This window comes from Falco cherrug, chromosome 1 (genome assembly GCF_023634085.1).
Source record: "Falco cherrug isolate bFalChe1 chromosome 1, bFalChe1.pri, whole genome shotgun sequence".
In the NCBI taxonomy this organism is placed as follows: domain Eukaryota; kingdom Metazoa; phylum Chordata; class Aves; order Falconiformes; family Falconidae; genus Falco; species Falco cherrug.
In genome coordinates this window covers 74303411-74320083 of record NC_073697.1, presented here as the reverse complement: position 1 = coordinate 74320083, position 16673 = coordinate 74303411, and the positions used below count along the sequence as shown (strand labels likewise).

Below are 16673 nucleotides of genomic sequence, written 5' to 3'. Positions count from 1 at the left end.
AGCAGCAGAGCCTTTCTTTCAATTTCTTTTCCCCCTGCACACCTATAGAACTGCTAAATTGAGATTGCCACTGACAGGGAATAGGTTACTTTTAATAGTTGTTTTATGTCCCTTGGAGCTACCTAGCTTGTATTAAAACAGGTAGGTCATAAACCTTATGGTTATTCACACTGCATATGCTTACTGCGATCATTTGTTTTACAAGCTTTAATCTCAGAGCCTGCTGGGAAAGCCAGCCCCTTTTGTTTTCAATTAATTTTCCCAACCCATTTTTCTGAAGTAGCAGGTGCTATATACTAGATGAGATTAATATCAAGGAATTGAAATGTTTTGGGACCTGGCTAGGGCCACAGTTTGACAGCAAGGTAGGTGCAACGCCAAACCCGGGAGGACCAACCTAACTCATCTGTATGTCAAGGGCTACCTCTCAAGGCTCCTTAGCTCTGAACTTCTCACTGACCCTTACCCAGCTGCTCTGTGGGCATATTTGCATTCAGGTAGTTCCCAGAGCACACAGGAAACTTGGCTTTTAAACAGAAAGTTGTTCTTACTCTGATTGTAATATCCCTCCATACTATGCAAGGTAGAAAAGGAGGTGAATTGCACGACAGCGCAATGTCATGAAGTATTATGTGAATTTGTTATATGAATAGAAGCTCTTACATGGCTGCTGGAAGAGGTATAATGCAGCTCCCAGCAGGTTAATATACCCATACTACGCTTTTTCTAATTCCAGTACCTGAGCTAGCTATGTTAAAGCTAACATTGTGCTGTTTAGACATACTCTAAAACACTCCAGTCAATTCCACTCTCAATCCATATTCCTATCATAGCTCTTTCTGAGCCATTATACTTATATCAGGTGCATTAAGTTATTGTGAATTAAAATCAATATACAAAGCTTGGCTGGGTCCTAGTACACCATTGCCATACATCGCTTTGAAAGCCTTAATCCTGTTGCAGACTAATGGGAGGTACTGAGGAGGGGGGATAACATTTTTTCTTTGTTTCTTTTAAATAGCACTCAACTAAATAACATAAGAAATCCATAAGCCACCGTTTCATTCAGCAGAAAAAAATATTGTTGAAAGTACTGTAACTGAAAGGTCAAACTCATGTCTTCTTGAAGATGACAATAAAACTGTCATTAAAAAAAAAAGAGACTAAACAGATGCATAAAGATAGTGGTAAACAAAGGCCAACTGTAAAATCACCTTCCCTTTACATTGTATTCACCTTTTCTAGACATGAACTAGCTTCTTGCTGCAGACAAGGCAACTTTTCTGTTAGTACAACTGACTTTCTAATCAGTCTGCTTGAAAAGCACAGGATCTGAGACCAGTGGGGTTTGATACCAATGCTGTTATACAGCCTGTTGGCACAATTAGATATATTGTATATAATGACTATAATACCTTAATTATCTAAGATTTTGTAGGTTTGAAACCTGCACCTTTGTTTTAGTGTTATTAAGGAGTGGGGATTGTGTTACGTTTTGCAGCAACTTCCATAACCATTGCTAGTGGGAGAATTTCTGTAATGAGAGAATGAAACATTTCAAATAAATTTTGGTCATTGATTCTAACATGAAGTAATGTACGTTGCAGTTCAATTAAAAGTAACAAGCTGCTGTGCTGTTCCTAGCCAAAACAGTGGTCAATAAAGCACTTGAGGAAATTAAGTATTTGGGGATGCATATTTCACCGAAATCTTTTGGGGAAAGAAATGCAAAATAGCTAACATATAAAAGTGGGGGGTTAATTATTTTATGAGTCAAGAAAGAAGTAATTATACCTAGCAACAATACAATAGCATCCTCTGCTTGAAAATGTTTTGGTTGTGGCTTGTGAAACTTAGTGCTTCTTGTTGGTTATAATGGCTGTGCTTGGTCATCCAGCAGTCATTGGGAGGGAGTTGCGAGATCTGGTAATCAGTGAATGTCAGGTTTGGGAGCAGTTTCTTAGTATTTGCAGGTAATGGGAGTTTTAAAGTGTCACAGTGAATATTTACTTCATGTGATAGCTGAGGCTCTGCCTGGGCTATGTGAATCATTTAATGTGTCTCTCCGCTGTTTCTAGAGTCAGGGCTGAGCACAGATTGACAGACTTGCCCACAACTGAGCTTTATTTCCAACTTCTGTTTCATCCTCTCTCTTTCTAATTTCAGTAGAGAAGAAGGGAAGATTTAATTAATACAGTCCCATTTAACGAATAGAGTGTCACTATTAAGGTATTATATTCCAGTGTGTTCAGAAATTTCTGATGAGTAGACACAGAGGTCATTTTCACATGCTTTATGAATTCTAAACACCATATAATTACCTAATTTCAAAACTCTCTTCCAAACATACTTGAAGCATGGAAGGCCATCCATCTGCAGTTTTAGAGTCAAGCTCTAACATGTGCTGTAAAATCCCAGCAGTGATCAATTTCTCTGATCCCACAAGCTACTTGTACTTATTGTTCACTTAATAATTTCTGTATAGCCTCCTGGGTAGGAAGTTTTTTCTGCCTATACTATTAGGAAAAGAGGATTCAGCTGAGCAGAATAGTCCCAAACATACTGTTTTACTTTTTTATAAAGTTTGTTCTAGAATTATTTTTAACATTTTTAACTTTAAAGCAAGCAAGATTCTTTACATGAGTGCAGCAGAGCAGTGTATCATGCCTCCATATAGCTTCTATCCTGAAATAAGTCTCAGTACTTAAAGCCACAGAATCCACCCTTGTAATTACAGAGAAAATCTGCCTTGCTGCCCATTCATTGATCTTGTGATGATGTGGTGTGCATGTAAAATCATTAACAGCTGGGCTGAGACCACCACTTCATTGTAAACAGGCCACCAAATGCAACTTTTTCTTGCTGTCATGTATTTAGAGTGCTGTCTTGAAGATTTGAATGACGTTTTTTCTGTTTTTTCAAGAGAGTTTTCTGTAATTTGTCCAAAAAGAAGGAATCTATACAAAAATACCAAATCTTCTAAAACCTGATTTTCATTGAAGAAATAAAAGATGACTATTAAAACTTGGAATTTAAAGTCACTATTCTACTGGCTGCTAAAAATCATCCTGAATAGAGACTCTGGGTTCAGGGATATACTTTTTCCCTATATAAAGTTGTCTCTGAATGCTTCACAAGCAATTGTTCTCTTGCTCTCCCTCCCTGCCTCCTCTAAGGCCTGAATTTATCACTTGACTTTATCACCCACCTCTGTAGCACAGTTACAAACCAATGTTTCTCTTTGATTGTCTGATTAATTAACATAACCAAGTTAAACTCAGAATGATTGTTCTTTTCTGCTCTTTAGCTCAAGTATTGCTGCTTCTGTTTTCAAATATGAAGGTCTTCCCTGGCCAAAAGCTTTTCTCTTCTTTCTTATTTTTAATTTATTAGGTGGTCTAGTAAAGGATATAAAAACATTACTCCAGACTATTATGTCCAAATTATTGTCACATGTCTGAGAATTTAATCAGAGTAGATAAAAACTATATTTTTTATTTGTAATATTGGACTTTTGAAGTACTTTCAGAGCCTTGTGTTATTTCAGTTTTATGTGCACCAGGGCCTAAGTCCTGAATAGGCAGAACTGTTAGCCCTTTATCTTGTTGGAAAAAGCAATGAAGGGCAGCATTTCTTTCTACTAATCTTGAATCTAGACTGTTTCAAGCTCTGTACTTTCAATGTCTGATTTCCACTGATATGTTTAAAATAATACAAAATAAATTCTCTGTACCCTGCTTCCCACTGTGTAAAATTCAGGGTGGAGGTTAAGAGCTGGGTTTTGAATGTGTGACCATCCTTTTTGTGCCTATATTGCCCTGCTAGCAGTTCTTCCTGGACCAGGGCACATTACCATCTCTGTCCACTTGCAGTTTTACCCTGTCAGGCAGTTCTTTCAAGAGGAAGACTTTTCTTTCCCTGGGTCTAGACATCTCAGTTTTGGATCCCACCTTGCTTTGTTCTCTTTTACTGCTTGCCTTCCACTATTGGTTTTCCTGCTTTTACTTTCATGGTTCATCACAACACAGATGGATAGATAGATAGATAAGTACATTTGGTTAAAGCATTAAAATAAGATAGAGGGAAAACATTCTATGGTTAAGGTGATTATCCCTGACCCACCACATTTGGATTCATTTCTCAGCTCTACAAGTCATTCCATCTGTGCATTTCAGTTCTGGATGTGGAAAACGGTGATAACTCTTTTTACTCAACCAAGTATTCCAGTGGTAAACCCTAATTCATTTAAATGTGCTCAAATAATATTGAGTTGAACATCTGAGAATAGGTTTGGGTAAGATGCCTGAGCTGCTTAACCATTCCCGGATACAATAAAGGGCACGTACTTCTCTCATTTCTGCTTGTACAGTTTTACTTCAGCGCTTGTCTGGACCCCTGGCAATTAGGTCAACTTATCTGACAAAAGTTGAGTAGATTTGTGATGGCTGTATAGTAGAATTACTTCAATAAAGGAACCAAGCATCAGCAGACCTATTGCATGTAGAAGGTAGCTAGCTGCTCTGGTAGATGATGTTAAATTATATCAGTCTTAATGTGTAGCATGTTGTTAACCTATGTCAAGCTTTATGTGTAGCTTCTTCCTTAAAATAATTATAAACCCAATGGTAATAGGTAAATTAATGGAGACAAGTGGTTTTGTGAGCTTCTTGTACAACGTACTTGTACTATCACTCCATCTTTCCAACACTTTCGTTTTTTTATGCCTTGTTGCCTTAATCTTGGGTTGGCTTTTAGCCTTCCTAAGATGTGATAGTCTGATAGCATTTTGCAGCTTCTCTTGCTCAGAGGGTAATCATCTCTGGAACCAGACTTTGCATTCTTACAGTTGTAAAAAGAAATATGCACAGCTTCATCCAATATAAACTTTACCTGTTTGCTGCTGACTTTCATTTTGCTGCAGGTAGTGTTGTCTGTGTGGTACTTAGCTGTCTCCCAGGGTTAATCCACAACACTCTGTAAAATCCTTTGGATCCACATCGAGTCTTAAACCCATCCTCCTCTGTATCCGAGCAGCATAGCTTAGATCCTGAAAAGAAACCAGACAGTGGTAACTGTGGAGCAATTTTGAGCAGAGGCCTTTATTGTGGGCTTCATAGCCCTGCGTTCAGTTGGCAAGGAGTCACACTGGGGGTAAAGTAGAAAGAAAGTGGCTCCTCTCTTAAAGGATATCCATTGAGGTTGGATGCAAAGCCATACTCTAAATGTATCTGATGGCTATGGGGCCCAGTGAGGCAAATCATCTGTCTTGCAAAACCAAGATTTGTTACGGGAGAGCAATCCGTTAATTTCCTTTCCCCCCCCCCCCCCCCCCCCCCCCTCCTCAGTCATGTATGTTATGACTTCTTTGCTTTTGCAGACTTCCCTGACTTTACAGGCTGTGGAGTCTGCTCTTGCCCCACAAAAGCTCATCAGTCCCCTAGAGAGGTGCCTCCAAAAGTGGAAGAAAAGGAGAAGCAGGAACAGTGGCCTTCCTTGGATTGCTTCACTGTATCCTGGAACAATTTAGGTTTGAAGGGACCCTTGAATGTCCTTCAGCAGGGTTGTTAGAGCAGGTTGTTCAGGACAGTGTCCAGGTGAGTTCTGAGGATCTCCAAGGATGGTGATTGTATGGCTTCTCTGAGAAAGACCAGCTCAGATAGTTAGAATTACCACTTGCTTTGGAGAGAAAGTATATCAGGATTTTCTTGAATTTATTGGGGTTGAATAGCAGCTTCATCATCCAGGTACATTTTACCACTTCCAGACTCATCAATTAACTTGTCATTTTTTGACACCTGCTTTCTACAAGCTTATTTTTTGTTCTTATTATTTTTCTGTTCAGTAGGTGAGAAATGTATTGGCTGGTTTTGGTTTGTGTATTTTTTTTCTACAAGATCTGCTTTCCCAAGGATTGGAGACAATCATTTTAATGTACATATTGTAAGGATGTATATGTCTTTCCATAGGAGCTCCCATAATACCCTCCCAGTCCTCCAAGGACAGTTGGCATAGTTTCAGCCTGCAGAATTTATGGAGGGAAAAAAATCATGACAAATGTTTTTGTCCTCTTTCAATGACTTCTGAGAAATTCAAACAATCACAAAAAACATAGTAATAGATTTGTTTTGCTTTGTTTAGAATATGATTAAATATTTTGCTGCTCCAGGCGTCAACAGAAATTGGGAAGTGTTAGTTGCTTTGCATAAAGCTATTTAACTATTCATATTTCATTAAATATGTAGCACATTGGACATTGGATTTTTTTATAAATCTCTCAACAGCGAACAATATTACCTAGCTTAATAGAAGACTGAAATTAGTCATGATAAACTGCATTTTAAACTGTTTTAAATCAATACAATTAGCAATTCCTTTTTAACTAACTGAATAAAGATTCAGTTTATGAACAACTATTTTGTAATAACTTAGAAGTGATAAGAATAAATCCTTTCTAATATGAAAATTATCAACTTCTAAAACATCTTTTGTACACACAAATCTTTAGAATGTTTTGCATAATGTGCTTCAATTGATAAACTACATTTTTTACTTTTTTAAGGAACATTTTTTTTCCAGTAGTTTTGAGTCTGTATGTAGGGAATCTCTCATCCAAGTCATCAACAAAGCTGAATTCACTCTGTTTTCATTTAGGAAAGGCTTTCATCAACTTAGTCTCAACTCCTTCAATGGTCTTGGAACCCAGGCACTGGAAAATTACTTTAAAAATTCACTTGCACTTGCTGTCCTCCATTTTTATTCCATTTGGCTGATCTTGGATAATTTGGAAAAAAGAAATTTTATCTGACAACTGAGAAATAGTAACTTGAGACAGTCAACTCTTCTGCTTTTTTATTTTCTGGGGGGAGGGGGTTCTTTGGTTGGGTTTGGGATTTGTTTTAGTTTTGGGGGGGTGGGGTTTTTTTCTGGATTTCTTGTAGTCAGAAAAGAACACCCTGCCAGTGCAGTCTGGTTGCATCCTTGTTTCTTTGGCAGCATCCTCAGCATATAGCTATCTTTGTGAATGTTAACTCAAGCATTTACAAATGATGCTTTCTTATTCCGAGAACATCCGGCCTGCAATGCAGTGATACCTGTTCATACACTGTGACATAGAAACCAAAAATATTTAGTGAATTATTAGTGAAAAATATGTGAAAAGTACTTTGGCTTCAGATTCAAACAGAGATAAGTAGTAGAATAATTTAAAAAAAAAAAAAATCATTTAAACACTCCAAAAAAATGCCACTGCAAATACAACCAAACTTTGGGCTACAACTACTACAGAAAATCAATTCTGTATTCTTCTGTATGCTTGTACAGACTGGGAGCAAGTGGTCAGGAAGTGGTTTCATGTACACATTATGGCCAAGCCATGACAAACCAGAAGTAACTTTGCACATCAGAATAGACGTTCCTGATAAACTCATACTAAATTTCAGCATCATGTAAAGAATTAAAAAAGAGGAAATGTAGCATACTAAAAAAAAAAAAAACAAAAAAAAAAACCCAAACCACAAATAAAGAAAAAAACAAACCCAACAGTGTTACAGTGCCCTCATGCTTTTTGGGGAAATTTGATACTTTTGATCTACTTAGGTAGATCAGACAGGTGTTCTCAGAAAAAATAAAGAACAAACAGAATTGAGATCCATCTATGGCAAATACATATTTTTTGTGCTTAGAAATATGATCTCTTTTTGTGTTTCATTTTCAAAGATATCAAGGAGAATTTCTAGAAATCAAATACTCAACATAAAGAAAAAGAAGGAAGGGGGGAAAGAAATTAAAGTTAGCCAAAAAATCATTTCTTTCTGCAATGTTATTAGAAATATTCATTTAAAAATAGAGAAAACAGTTACAGATCTTGGGAAAAAGGAAAAGCAAAGCATAGTTTGGAAATCGTATCAACCAATTCCAACTTTCAGTATCTACTTCTATCCTCTTATGGTCATCTTTTTGATGAATATTCACCAGTTGTTCTTATGGACAGACTTAAGTCCCATCATTGATTCTTCTTAAACTAACCAAATGCATACTTTTTGGATAGAAGTATTTAAAATTAACTAGTTTATATTCAGATTATAATAGAAGGACAAGAGAAATGCATGTTTCTGCAGTATGGCCTATCTTGCCATGTTTTTCATTCCTGACAGTGTGAATTAGTAGCTGTGTTTGTGAGATTCCGTGTTTTCCCAGTCAGTGGAAACTGGCAGCACTGTAGAATCCTCCATATTTATGGACAGACATGTAGTGTGTGTCTGCTCTGCCAGGCATAAGTGCGGTCAGAAGGCATCACCAAAAAGCATTTCAGTTGCAGTGTTACAATAGGAGGTTTGCTTCTGAAATACATAATAGAGAATAAAATTTCTCAGTTGAAGGAAACAGATAATAAAATACTATTTTGCAGAATGCAGGAGGCACCACTGCCAAAGTCTTGTAGGATTTAAATAGTTCCTCCTTTACTTTTCAGTAAAACAGCACTCAAATGTGACATGTAATTGCTTTACTAACAGTTGACTCCTTTGTTTTCTACTTAGGAAGAGCCCTTTGTCATGGTGTCTGAAAATGTTCTGGGAAAACCGAAGAAGTATCAAGGTTTCTCAATAGACGTGTTGGAAGCCTTAGCTACTTACCTCGGCTTTAAATACGAAATTTATGTTGCACCCGATCACAAGTATGGGAGTCCTCAGGATGATGGGTCATGGAACGGACTGATAGGAGAACTCGTATTTAAGGTAAGGTTATTAATAACATATTAAATAAGGTCATGTGACAGAGCTAAATAATATGTGGTATATTATGTTCGCATCAGCCAGTAACCTTTTTTTCATGAGTCATTGATAGCACTTTGTTCATTGCCCGTCGCCAGCATTTGTAGTATGCCCAGGTGCATTGGGCATTAAAGAAAAAGCTGGAAATAGTACTTGCTGGCAACTCTTCAAGCAGCCGGGCAATCTCTTTTTTCCAACGAAAGTACAGCAGTATGAAATCTGAATATAGTCAAATAATGGGATGCACAGCATCCTAATTAATTTGGCAAGACCTGACACAAATGAGTTGAAGAGGCTGTTTGAAAGAGGAAAAATTGGTATTGCAGTAATTAGTGATATATTACATAAATAATATATAGCACTTAGAAAAATGTTGGTGTGATGAATACATGAAGTATATAATCAACAGGAAATGTTTTATTGATACATAATAACCCATTATGTAGACATACGAATCAAGAGTAGTATATTCTGTATTCTGTAATTAATAAACCATTTAGTCTACTTAATTTTACATTGTGTTCAATATTGTATCATAAATAAATTAAACCAAATAATTGTGCCATTATATTCCCCCATTAGCATCTTATCATCTTGCGAGAAAGGGCTATGCAGACTCTATTCTGCTGATGTCTCATTTGTGCCATGAACATACATATTTTATTTGTTCTTAGTTAACCTGTAGAGGCAGATTTTACAGCTATAGAGACCTACACTTGTTGTTTTTCCTTAAATAACTGCAGTACATATTCACGCATATAACTTACTGGTTGCTTATGGAAGTGCTTTTCCAAATCTGCAGGTGTTGTTTAATTGATATTCTCAGCAAAGAATAAGGACTAATGTGGTCAGATACAGGACCTAATCATTAAATACTTCAGCTAAAATTTAGAAAAATGCTGAAAAACAAGTCTTGCAGTAAAGGGGAAAAAAAATAAAAGGAAAAAAGTTCCAAAAAACCCAATCCTTGTGAGAAAAAAAATTAGAGATAGGTTTAACCTTTTCTGCCTTCCTGAGTATCAGGAAGTCTGTTGGACTGCAAAACAGCCACACGTGCCATACTCCTGGCATGGTTCCTACATCTACATGGTAGAGATAAACCTCCTCTGCCGTCTCCCTATGCCTTTATGTAGCTGGAAGATAGAATGTTGTGATCATAGATGGTAAGCTGCAGTCACTTAAAAAAGTATATTTTCCTCCATCTTCTAAACTTTAACAACTAAAAGTCCCTTGTCTAGTATGAGATGTAGCACCACAATGGCCTACTGATTTATTTTTACCATTATTTCTGCTCCTTAAATCTGATGTTATATTATACCCTGCTCTCTACAGTACTCAGCAAAGGACTCAGCTGGCCACTGCATAACACGAGCTGAAGGGGTCTTAGTCCTAGATGGCTCTGGAGATGGAAGAGGGCCTGGAACATCTTTTATTTATTTGGAATGAATGATTCATAAGGCAGAACTCATAACAACTGAAATAAATCAAATGGTTCACTGAAAAATATGTATAGTGTCCTTGTCCCCTTAGTAGGCAGGGACTCATATAATTCTAATACTACACTTAAGATGGTAACCATCTTGAACTGTAAATAGATGTCATGAGTGGAACAGATTTACCAGTCTGCCTCAATTTTGCTGTAAATGAGTCTTAATGAATATGAAATCTTCCTGTACAGTTAGAAAGCGTGAAGTGTTAACACAGCTGCATTCGGAATTCAGAAAGTATGTTTTCCCAATGCTATGGCAGTGTATAATTTTTTTATCTTCCTTACCCCTTACATAATTAGTAGTAAAGGTTCACTGTGTCCTTCTCTCCCATTCTTTGTCTCTCTTAAGGCAAAAGAGAACCTCTGGGCAAGCAGCCAGCGCATATCTACCCCTTACCAAGTACAAGCTGTTCTTGAAAGGCTGATTTCTTATTTACTGTGAACTGTGTTCTGCTCCCAGAACTCAGATATCTATCTGCTTAGCAACTTTGTAAGAGGAAGCAGAGGAGCAGAGAATAATTTTAAATTAAATGTCTAACCTGTTTAAAACACAGTGTTTCCTTGTTTTCCCAACCACATCTTACACGATAGTCTGACCAAGATGTGGAGGAAATCCAGGAACAGAGGGAGTGCTTTTTGCCTGTTAGTGCATGAGCCAGAAATGAGTCGGAAACCATGTATTTAGTGAAAGATAAGTCCTACTCAAGGGTAATGGAAAATAGCTCCCTTCTCTTTTTGAGCAAATAGAATCACAGAATCATTTAGGTGGGAAAAGACCTTTAAGATCATCAAGTCCAGCCATTAACCTAGCACTGCCAAGTCCACCATTAAACCATGTCCTTTAAGTACCTCCAGGGATGGTGAGTCAACCACTTCCCAGGACAGCCTGTTCCAGTGCTTGATAACCCTTTCAAGTAAAGAAATTTTTCCTAATATCCAATATAAACCTTTCCTGGTGCAAATCAAGACCGTTTCCTCTTGTCCTAGCGCTTGTTATTTGGGAGAAGAGACAACACTTACCTCACTACAACCTTCTTTCTGGATAGTTGCAGAGGGCATCTCATTAAAAAGGATGTCTGTGGCTACTACAGAAAATGTGCCATATGAATTGGCAGTTGCTGTAGCAAGCACATATTTTCTGTGTTCAAGATCAGCATATACTGTTTGCATTAACCTGATTCACCATGCAGCGGGCTCTGATGCAGGTCCTGGTGTCAGTGAGGGCAGTCCTGGACTGTTCTCATTTGCAGCAGCCCTGCTTGAGCTGCAGTGCAGGGCAGAAACCCTGCAGTGCCAAGTACATGACCTAGGTCCACAGCTGGCCTCACAGACTTGACACTATGCCAAGTTCACTCTGTTCCAGCTTTGAAAACAAGATCCCTGTTGGCTGCTAAAATAGAAGCTGGAATCAGCAAGTAAAAGCAACGGGTCTTTAATTTGACTTTGGAAACTAATTCAAATCTCCCTTCCTTTGATTGTCAAGACCCACATTAGGTACCCCCTTGCTCCATACACCACCGCCTGTCAAAATAAGCTGAATGTAACCACGCTTTGCAATGCTTTCTGTTTGCTGAGCACCTGAACCAGAAGGTCTATGGAGGATTAATGCTCTTTGAGAGAAGCACCCAGTGCTCTTGTCCCTCTCCTGTCAAATGACCAGAGCCTTTAGCGCATCCCACAGAGCTTCAGCATGCAAACAGGATCAGTTCAGAGAACAGCTTTCTGTGGAGAGGCTAAAACCATCTCAGAGGAGCAGTGCTTTACCACAAATCTTTCTCTTGCGGTTAATTATCTGTCTTTTCACAGCACTTCCTTTAGTTGCCCTGAAGTCCACATTACCAGAGGGATGAGCCTGTGTGACAGGCAAGAGATGTGGTTAATGCTGCTTCTGGGGGAGGACAGTAGGCTTTCCAGCATGGCTCTGGACTTCTCAGTGATATTCATATCCATCAACCATTATTTCCCACATTTCACCTTGCTACCCCGGTTGCTAGTACTTTTTTTCCAATGAGGAGCCATCACAGAGTAAATGACATAGGGAGAACTGCCTGATTCCACTTAGATTCATCAGAAAAGGAAAACGAAATACATGCCTAAACATTTCTAAGAGAAGCTGCAAGACTTATGAGGCTCTTTTTTTTTAATGCATCTTCCTAAGGGGAGTAGCATAAGAAGGAAGAAAGCACACAGGAAGGACAAAGTGACTAGAAAAAATAATAGCCGAGTAAAAGGAGAATTATTTGAATGTATGTGTGTTAACTTGAGCAAAAATGTCTCTCTAATTAATTTTTGCATGTCCATATTAATAACTGCATAACTTGTAGGGCTATGGTTTATTGCTTCCAGCATTTGTTCAAACTTGATTTAACATTGAAAATGGATAAAATGAAAGGCCTCACAGGAGCAATTTTAAGTAGATTCATTTATTTTCTTTTTTCTTGATCATGAACCACAGGAATCATCTCAGATAGCTTCCTGTGTGTACGAGATGTGCTTGCTTAAGCAATACCATAGGGACATTTCAGGGATTTCTAGGCTTTGCTGATGGAGTTGGTTCTGTGACACCAGTAACAATGCTATCAGATCCAGTTGGTCATGTAGTTTGGATTTTCTGATTCTGGTAATGTTGCTCTACAATGACCTCAGGAGAACTGCTTTTAAGGAACATAAATTTCTAAGCAGGTCACATAAAGAAAAATAATGCCCTCTGCCGTTTTTTTTCAGTCAGTTTCAGGAGTCACATTTTCATTCATCAGAAATGTGTTAGATATCCAAGATGCTGATAGTTGGTTGATTTTGGCACTGCAAAAACTTAATGAGTGGAGAGTTTTACATGTTTATAATTCAGATTGGCAGCTTTATATCTAAATATTGACATAATTGCATGGATTTGCCTTTCTATTTCAGAAACTCTAAGTGAACCTTAACTTCTTCAAGCTGATGTCTTCTCGGATCCAAGTTGACACGTTAATGACAAGCATTTCATTTTTTTGCGTTTTCCAATTTTGATAAAAGTTGACAGAATCTATATGTAGTTAAGGACACTCACCGTCAGTAGATCAACTGTTAAGCTTAAGCTTGGTTTTGTGCTAAACGGTTTTCTGGTAAACTGGTGTTTATGATTCAATTTAGTAAGTTAAGAATATGAGTTGTCGTATTTCAGTGTAAACTTTTCTTTTTTTTTTTTTTTAAACAGCTTAACACAGGAGTACTGAGAAATCAGGACTTATCTCTCTCCGTTCTGTTTTTTACTTTACTACCACTGTTTAATTGCAAGACATAATTATATCACAGTTGCTGCTGCAGTATGACAAAGGAAATGCAACATTTCCATCAGGGCAACATTGTTCCTCTGTCATAGCTGGCTGACAACCAGAGTTGAACCATAATGCTGGGAAATTTGGAGAGGCTGCTCCCCAGAGATGTAAAATAGAAGCAATATTTCTACAACTACCACATACTGTGCTTTTTCATGCAGTGCCCTTCAATGTATTTCATGGAGAAATGTTCCCTTTGAAAAAATGGGGGGGAAAAGGCAGAGAAAAAAATCTATTAGTTGTTCAGTCCTACAGTGATCTATTATTTGTCAAAAGTATTTTTAATTACATGTATTGCTTTTCAGTGGAGAATCTTTAAACATCTTACAAATATAACAATAATCTAGTGTGATAAGGAAGTATTTTAGTAACATGCTGCTACTTAATAACACAGCTAAAGTTAAACAGCAGGGGGTAAGTCTAGGACTTTGTGTTTCCACGTGTCCTCCTTTAACCCTGAATTCCAATTTCACTTTTTGATATACATTCAGGAAAAAAACCAAAACAACCCTATTCATTAAATATAACCATATTTTCCTGTTTGACAGCAATTGGTACAGAGCGTTGGACTTTTAAATTTGTAAATTATTTTAAAAATACATTTATATTCATAATTGTGGAAAACAGTTCAAATGATGGCTGATTTGCAACTTGCTCACTGGAGCTAGGACTTAACCATTAGCAGATACTGTGAATCACTCAAGTCACTGGTTGACTAGAAGTTTTATTATCAGAGGATAGAGACTCAGACAACCTGAATGTTTCCATGGACAATTCTAATCAAATTTTTGCTTGGATTACTGACTGAGATTACTGTTGCCCATGTGCAAAGGACAGTTAAATCATCACTCACAAAAAATTGTTAGAAAGGGACATGAAGTGAATTCATGAAGACATGCTTTCAGCTGTGCACATCAACACTGCTTCACTTAAGACACTAGAGTATCTAACCCCTAAATTAAAGCTGAAGCTCTAATTCATGGCTTTTAAGCAAAACAGTATTTTCAAATGCGCTTTTGTCCAAATCATCAAGCCTCCAGCTATCTTCTGCTACTTTCTCAAACCAGTGAACAATTAATATAAAGTTGAAGTAGCATCATTAAAACTGAAGTCTGAAGTGCACTGTGATTAAAGGTATGTTTGTACCATGGGCTGCAGTGTTATGCAGATGGCATAAAAGAGCCCAGATGATTTGCAAATTTGATTCTAATCAGTTTCAGTGGCCATAGCTTCCCACTTAATATTTCTCATCACATTTCTAAGGAGCTAGAAATCTCTGCCTTCTTTGGACAAGAAGAAAGAAATTCGGGAGAGTTAATAAAATTTGACATTCTACTTTCAAGTCTTTGTTCTCTCCTCACCCCCTTCCAAAGGACCACATACTGCTTTAGACAGAACAGGAATGGATTAAATCAAACTAGTAGCTGCTTAAAGTATTTTAAGCACTCTTTTTCATATTAAAATATCTAGAATTTAAAGTCTTTTTTTTATTTGGTCTTTTTAATATGGTGATAATGTGTCTGCTTTAAATACCCTTTCTTGTTTTCACTGCAGTTCTAATTGTACCTCTGAAAAGTAAAATAACACCTGCTGTAGTTGTACCTGGTGTCTCCGGAGACCTAATACCCAGACATGCTGTGAAATATAATTATAAGATCAAGGAATGCTGTTCATTCTCTTCTCATCTGAAAAGGGTTCTTCAAATTATAAAAAATGTAAATGGCACAAAGCAAGTCCAAGGTAGCTGCAGGACAGGTTGACATCGAGAACTGCTTAGCAGGAGGATATAGAGGAGTTAATAGTAAAGGAACTGTGTGAAATATCTGCTCTTCTGCACTTCAGACTCCGCAGCTAAAATTGAAGTTTTTCAGAATTTCAAGTGCCTCCAGTGCAGTGGCCTTTTGTCGCAATCATCATGTCATCAAAATTTTGCGTATCGGGTGGCTCTGTCAAGCAACTAATTTCCTGTAATTGGAAATGTTAATCAAAAGGTCTGCCTTTTGCCACTATGACAATGATGGCTTCAGAAAGCCAAGCTGAGAATGACCAGAAGTAGGTTTCCTCCAGCTATTATCTGTATTTGCAGTATTTTGATTCCTTGGAAAATAACAATATGGAGAGCTAATGTGCCCGAGTTCACCAAGTGAGATTTGCTTACAGAAACTAAGATAGGTGGTACAGCTATTCTTGTCAAGCCTTACTCACGTTTCTGTGTTCACACGATGATGCTTTAGATTTTGGCCTTGGCATCTGCTTCTTCATAAATTTAGCTGCTAATAAATCACGGAGGAAAGATCTTTACTGAAGCTCCAGCTTATGCATGTTATTCTCTCTCCCTCTTTCCTCAGAGAGCTGATATAGGGATTTCTGCCTTAACCATCACCCCTGAGAGAGAAAATGTGGTGGACTTCACAACACGTTACATGGACTACTCAGTGGGCGTGCTGCTTCGAAAGGCAGAGAAGACAGTAGACATGTTTGCTTGCCTGGCACCATTTGACCTCTCCCTGTGGGCATGCATAGCTGGCACTGTGCTGTTAGTAGGGCTATTGGTCTACCTCTTGAACTGGCTCAACCCCCCACGTCTTCAGATGGGATCCATGACCTCCACAACCCTCTACAACTCCATGTGGTTTGTGTATGGATCCTTTGTGCAACAAGGTAAGAGACAGAGGGAAAACCTATATATCCTACCCATTACTATAGAGACCTTCTTCTTCCCTGCCTCCCTCCCACAGCCCACAAGGGACTGGAAGCATTACAAAGCCTTGTGCTATAAGGATTCTAAGAGTCTTGACTACTCAGTGTGGGAACTGTGAGAAGTTCGAAGCACTACATGCTAGCTTGTTTTGATTTGTAGTTGTCTAATTACAGAAAGATGATGTTTTGCTGGGAAAAAGAAGTATTTCTCATCATCTGCTGGAGAATTGGTCATAGTTAACCCGAGTGCTTTGTTCTTATGCAGTCAGACAGAAAATGTTGGGATTTGACTTTTGAACTAAGTTTAGAACTAGTCACCAGTGCTAAATGGTCTTATTGCATCTGATGTTCTTTCCTCTCTCTTCTTATTTATCTCAGTTTTCCTGTCTAATGTTT

The 16673-nt window shown here is 37.9% G+C and overlaps 1 protein-coding gene across 1 annotated transcript in view; it reads left to right on the top strand.

The window, feature by feature from the left end:
- GRID2 (glutamate ionotropic receptor delta type subunit 2) overlaps positions 1 to 16673 on the top strand; it is a 730680-nt gene that overhangs the window by 579038 nt on the left and 134969 nt on the right. The window contains exons 10-11 of the mRNA XM_027812082.2: positions 8538 to 8735; positions 15926 to 16238. Coding sequence (XP_027667883.2) covers positions 8538 to 8735; positions 15926 to 16238 — 511 coding nt within the window. The remainder of the gene's footprint in view (positions 1 to 8537; positions 8736 to 15925; positions 16239 to 16673) is intronic.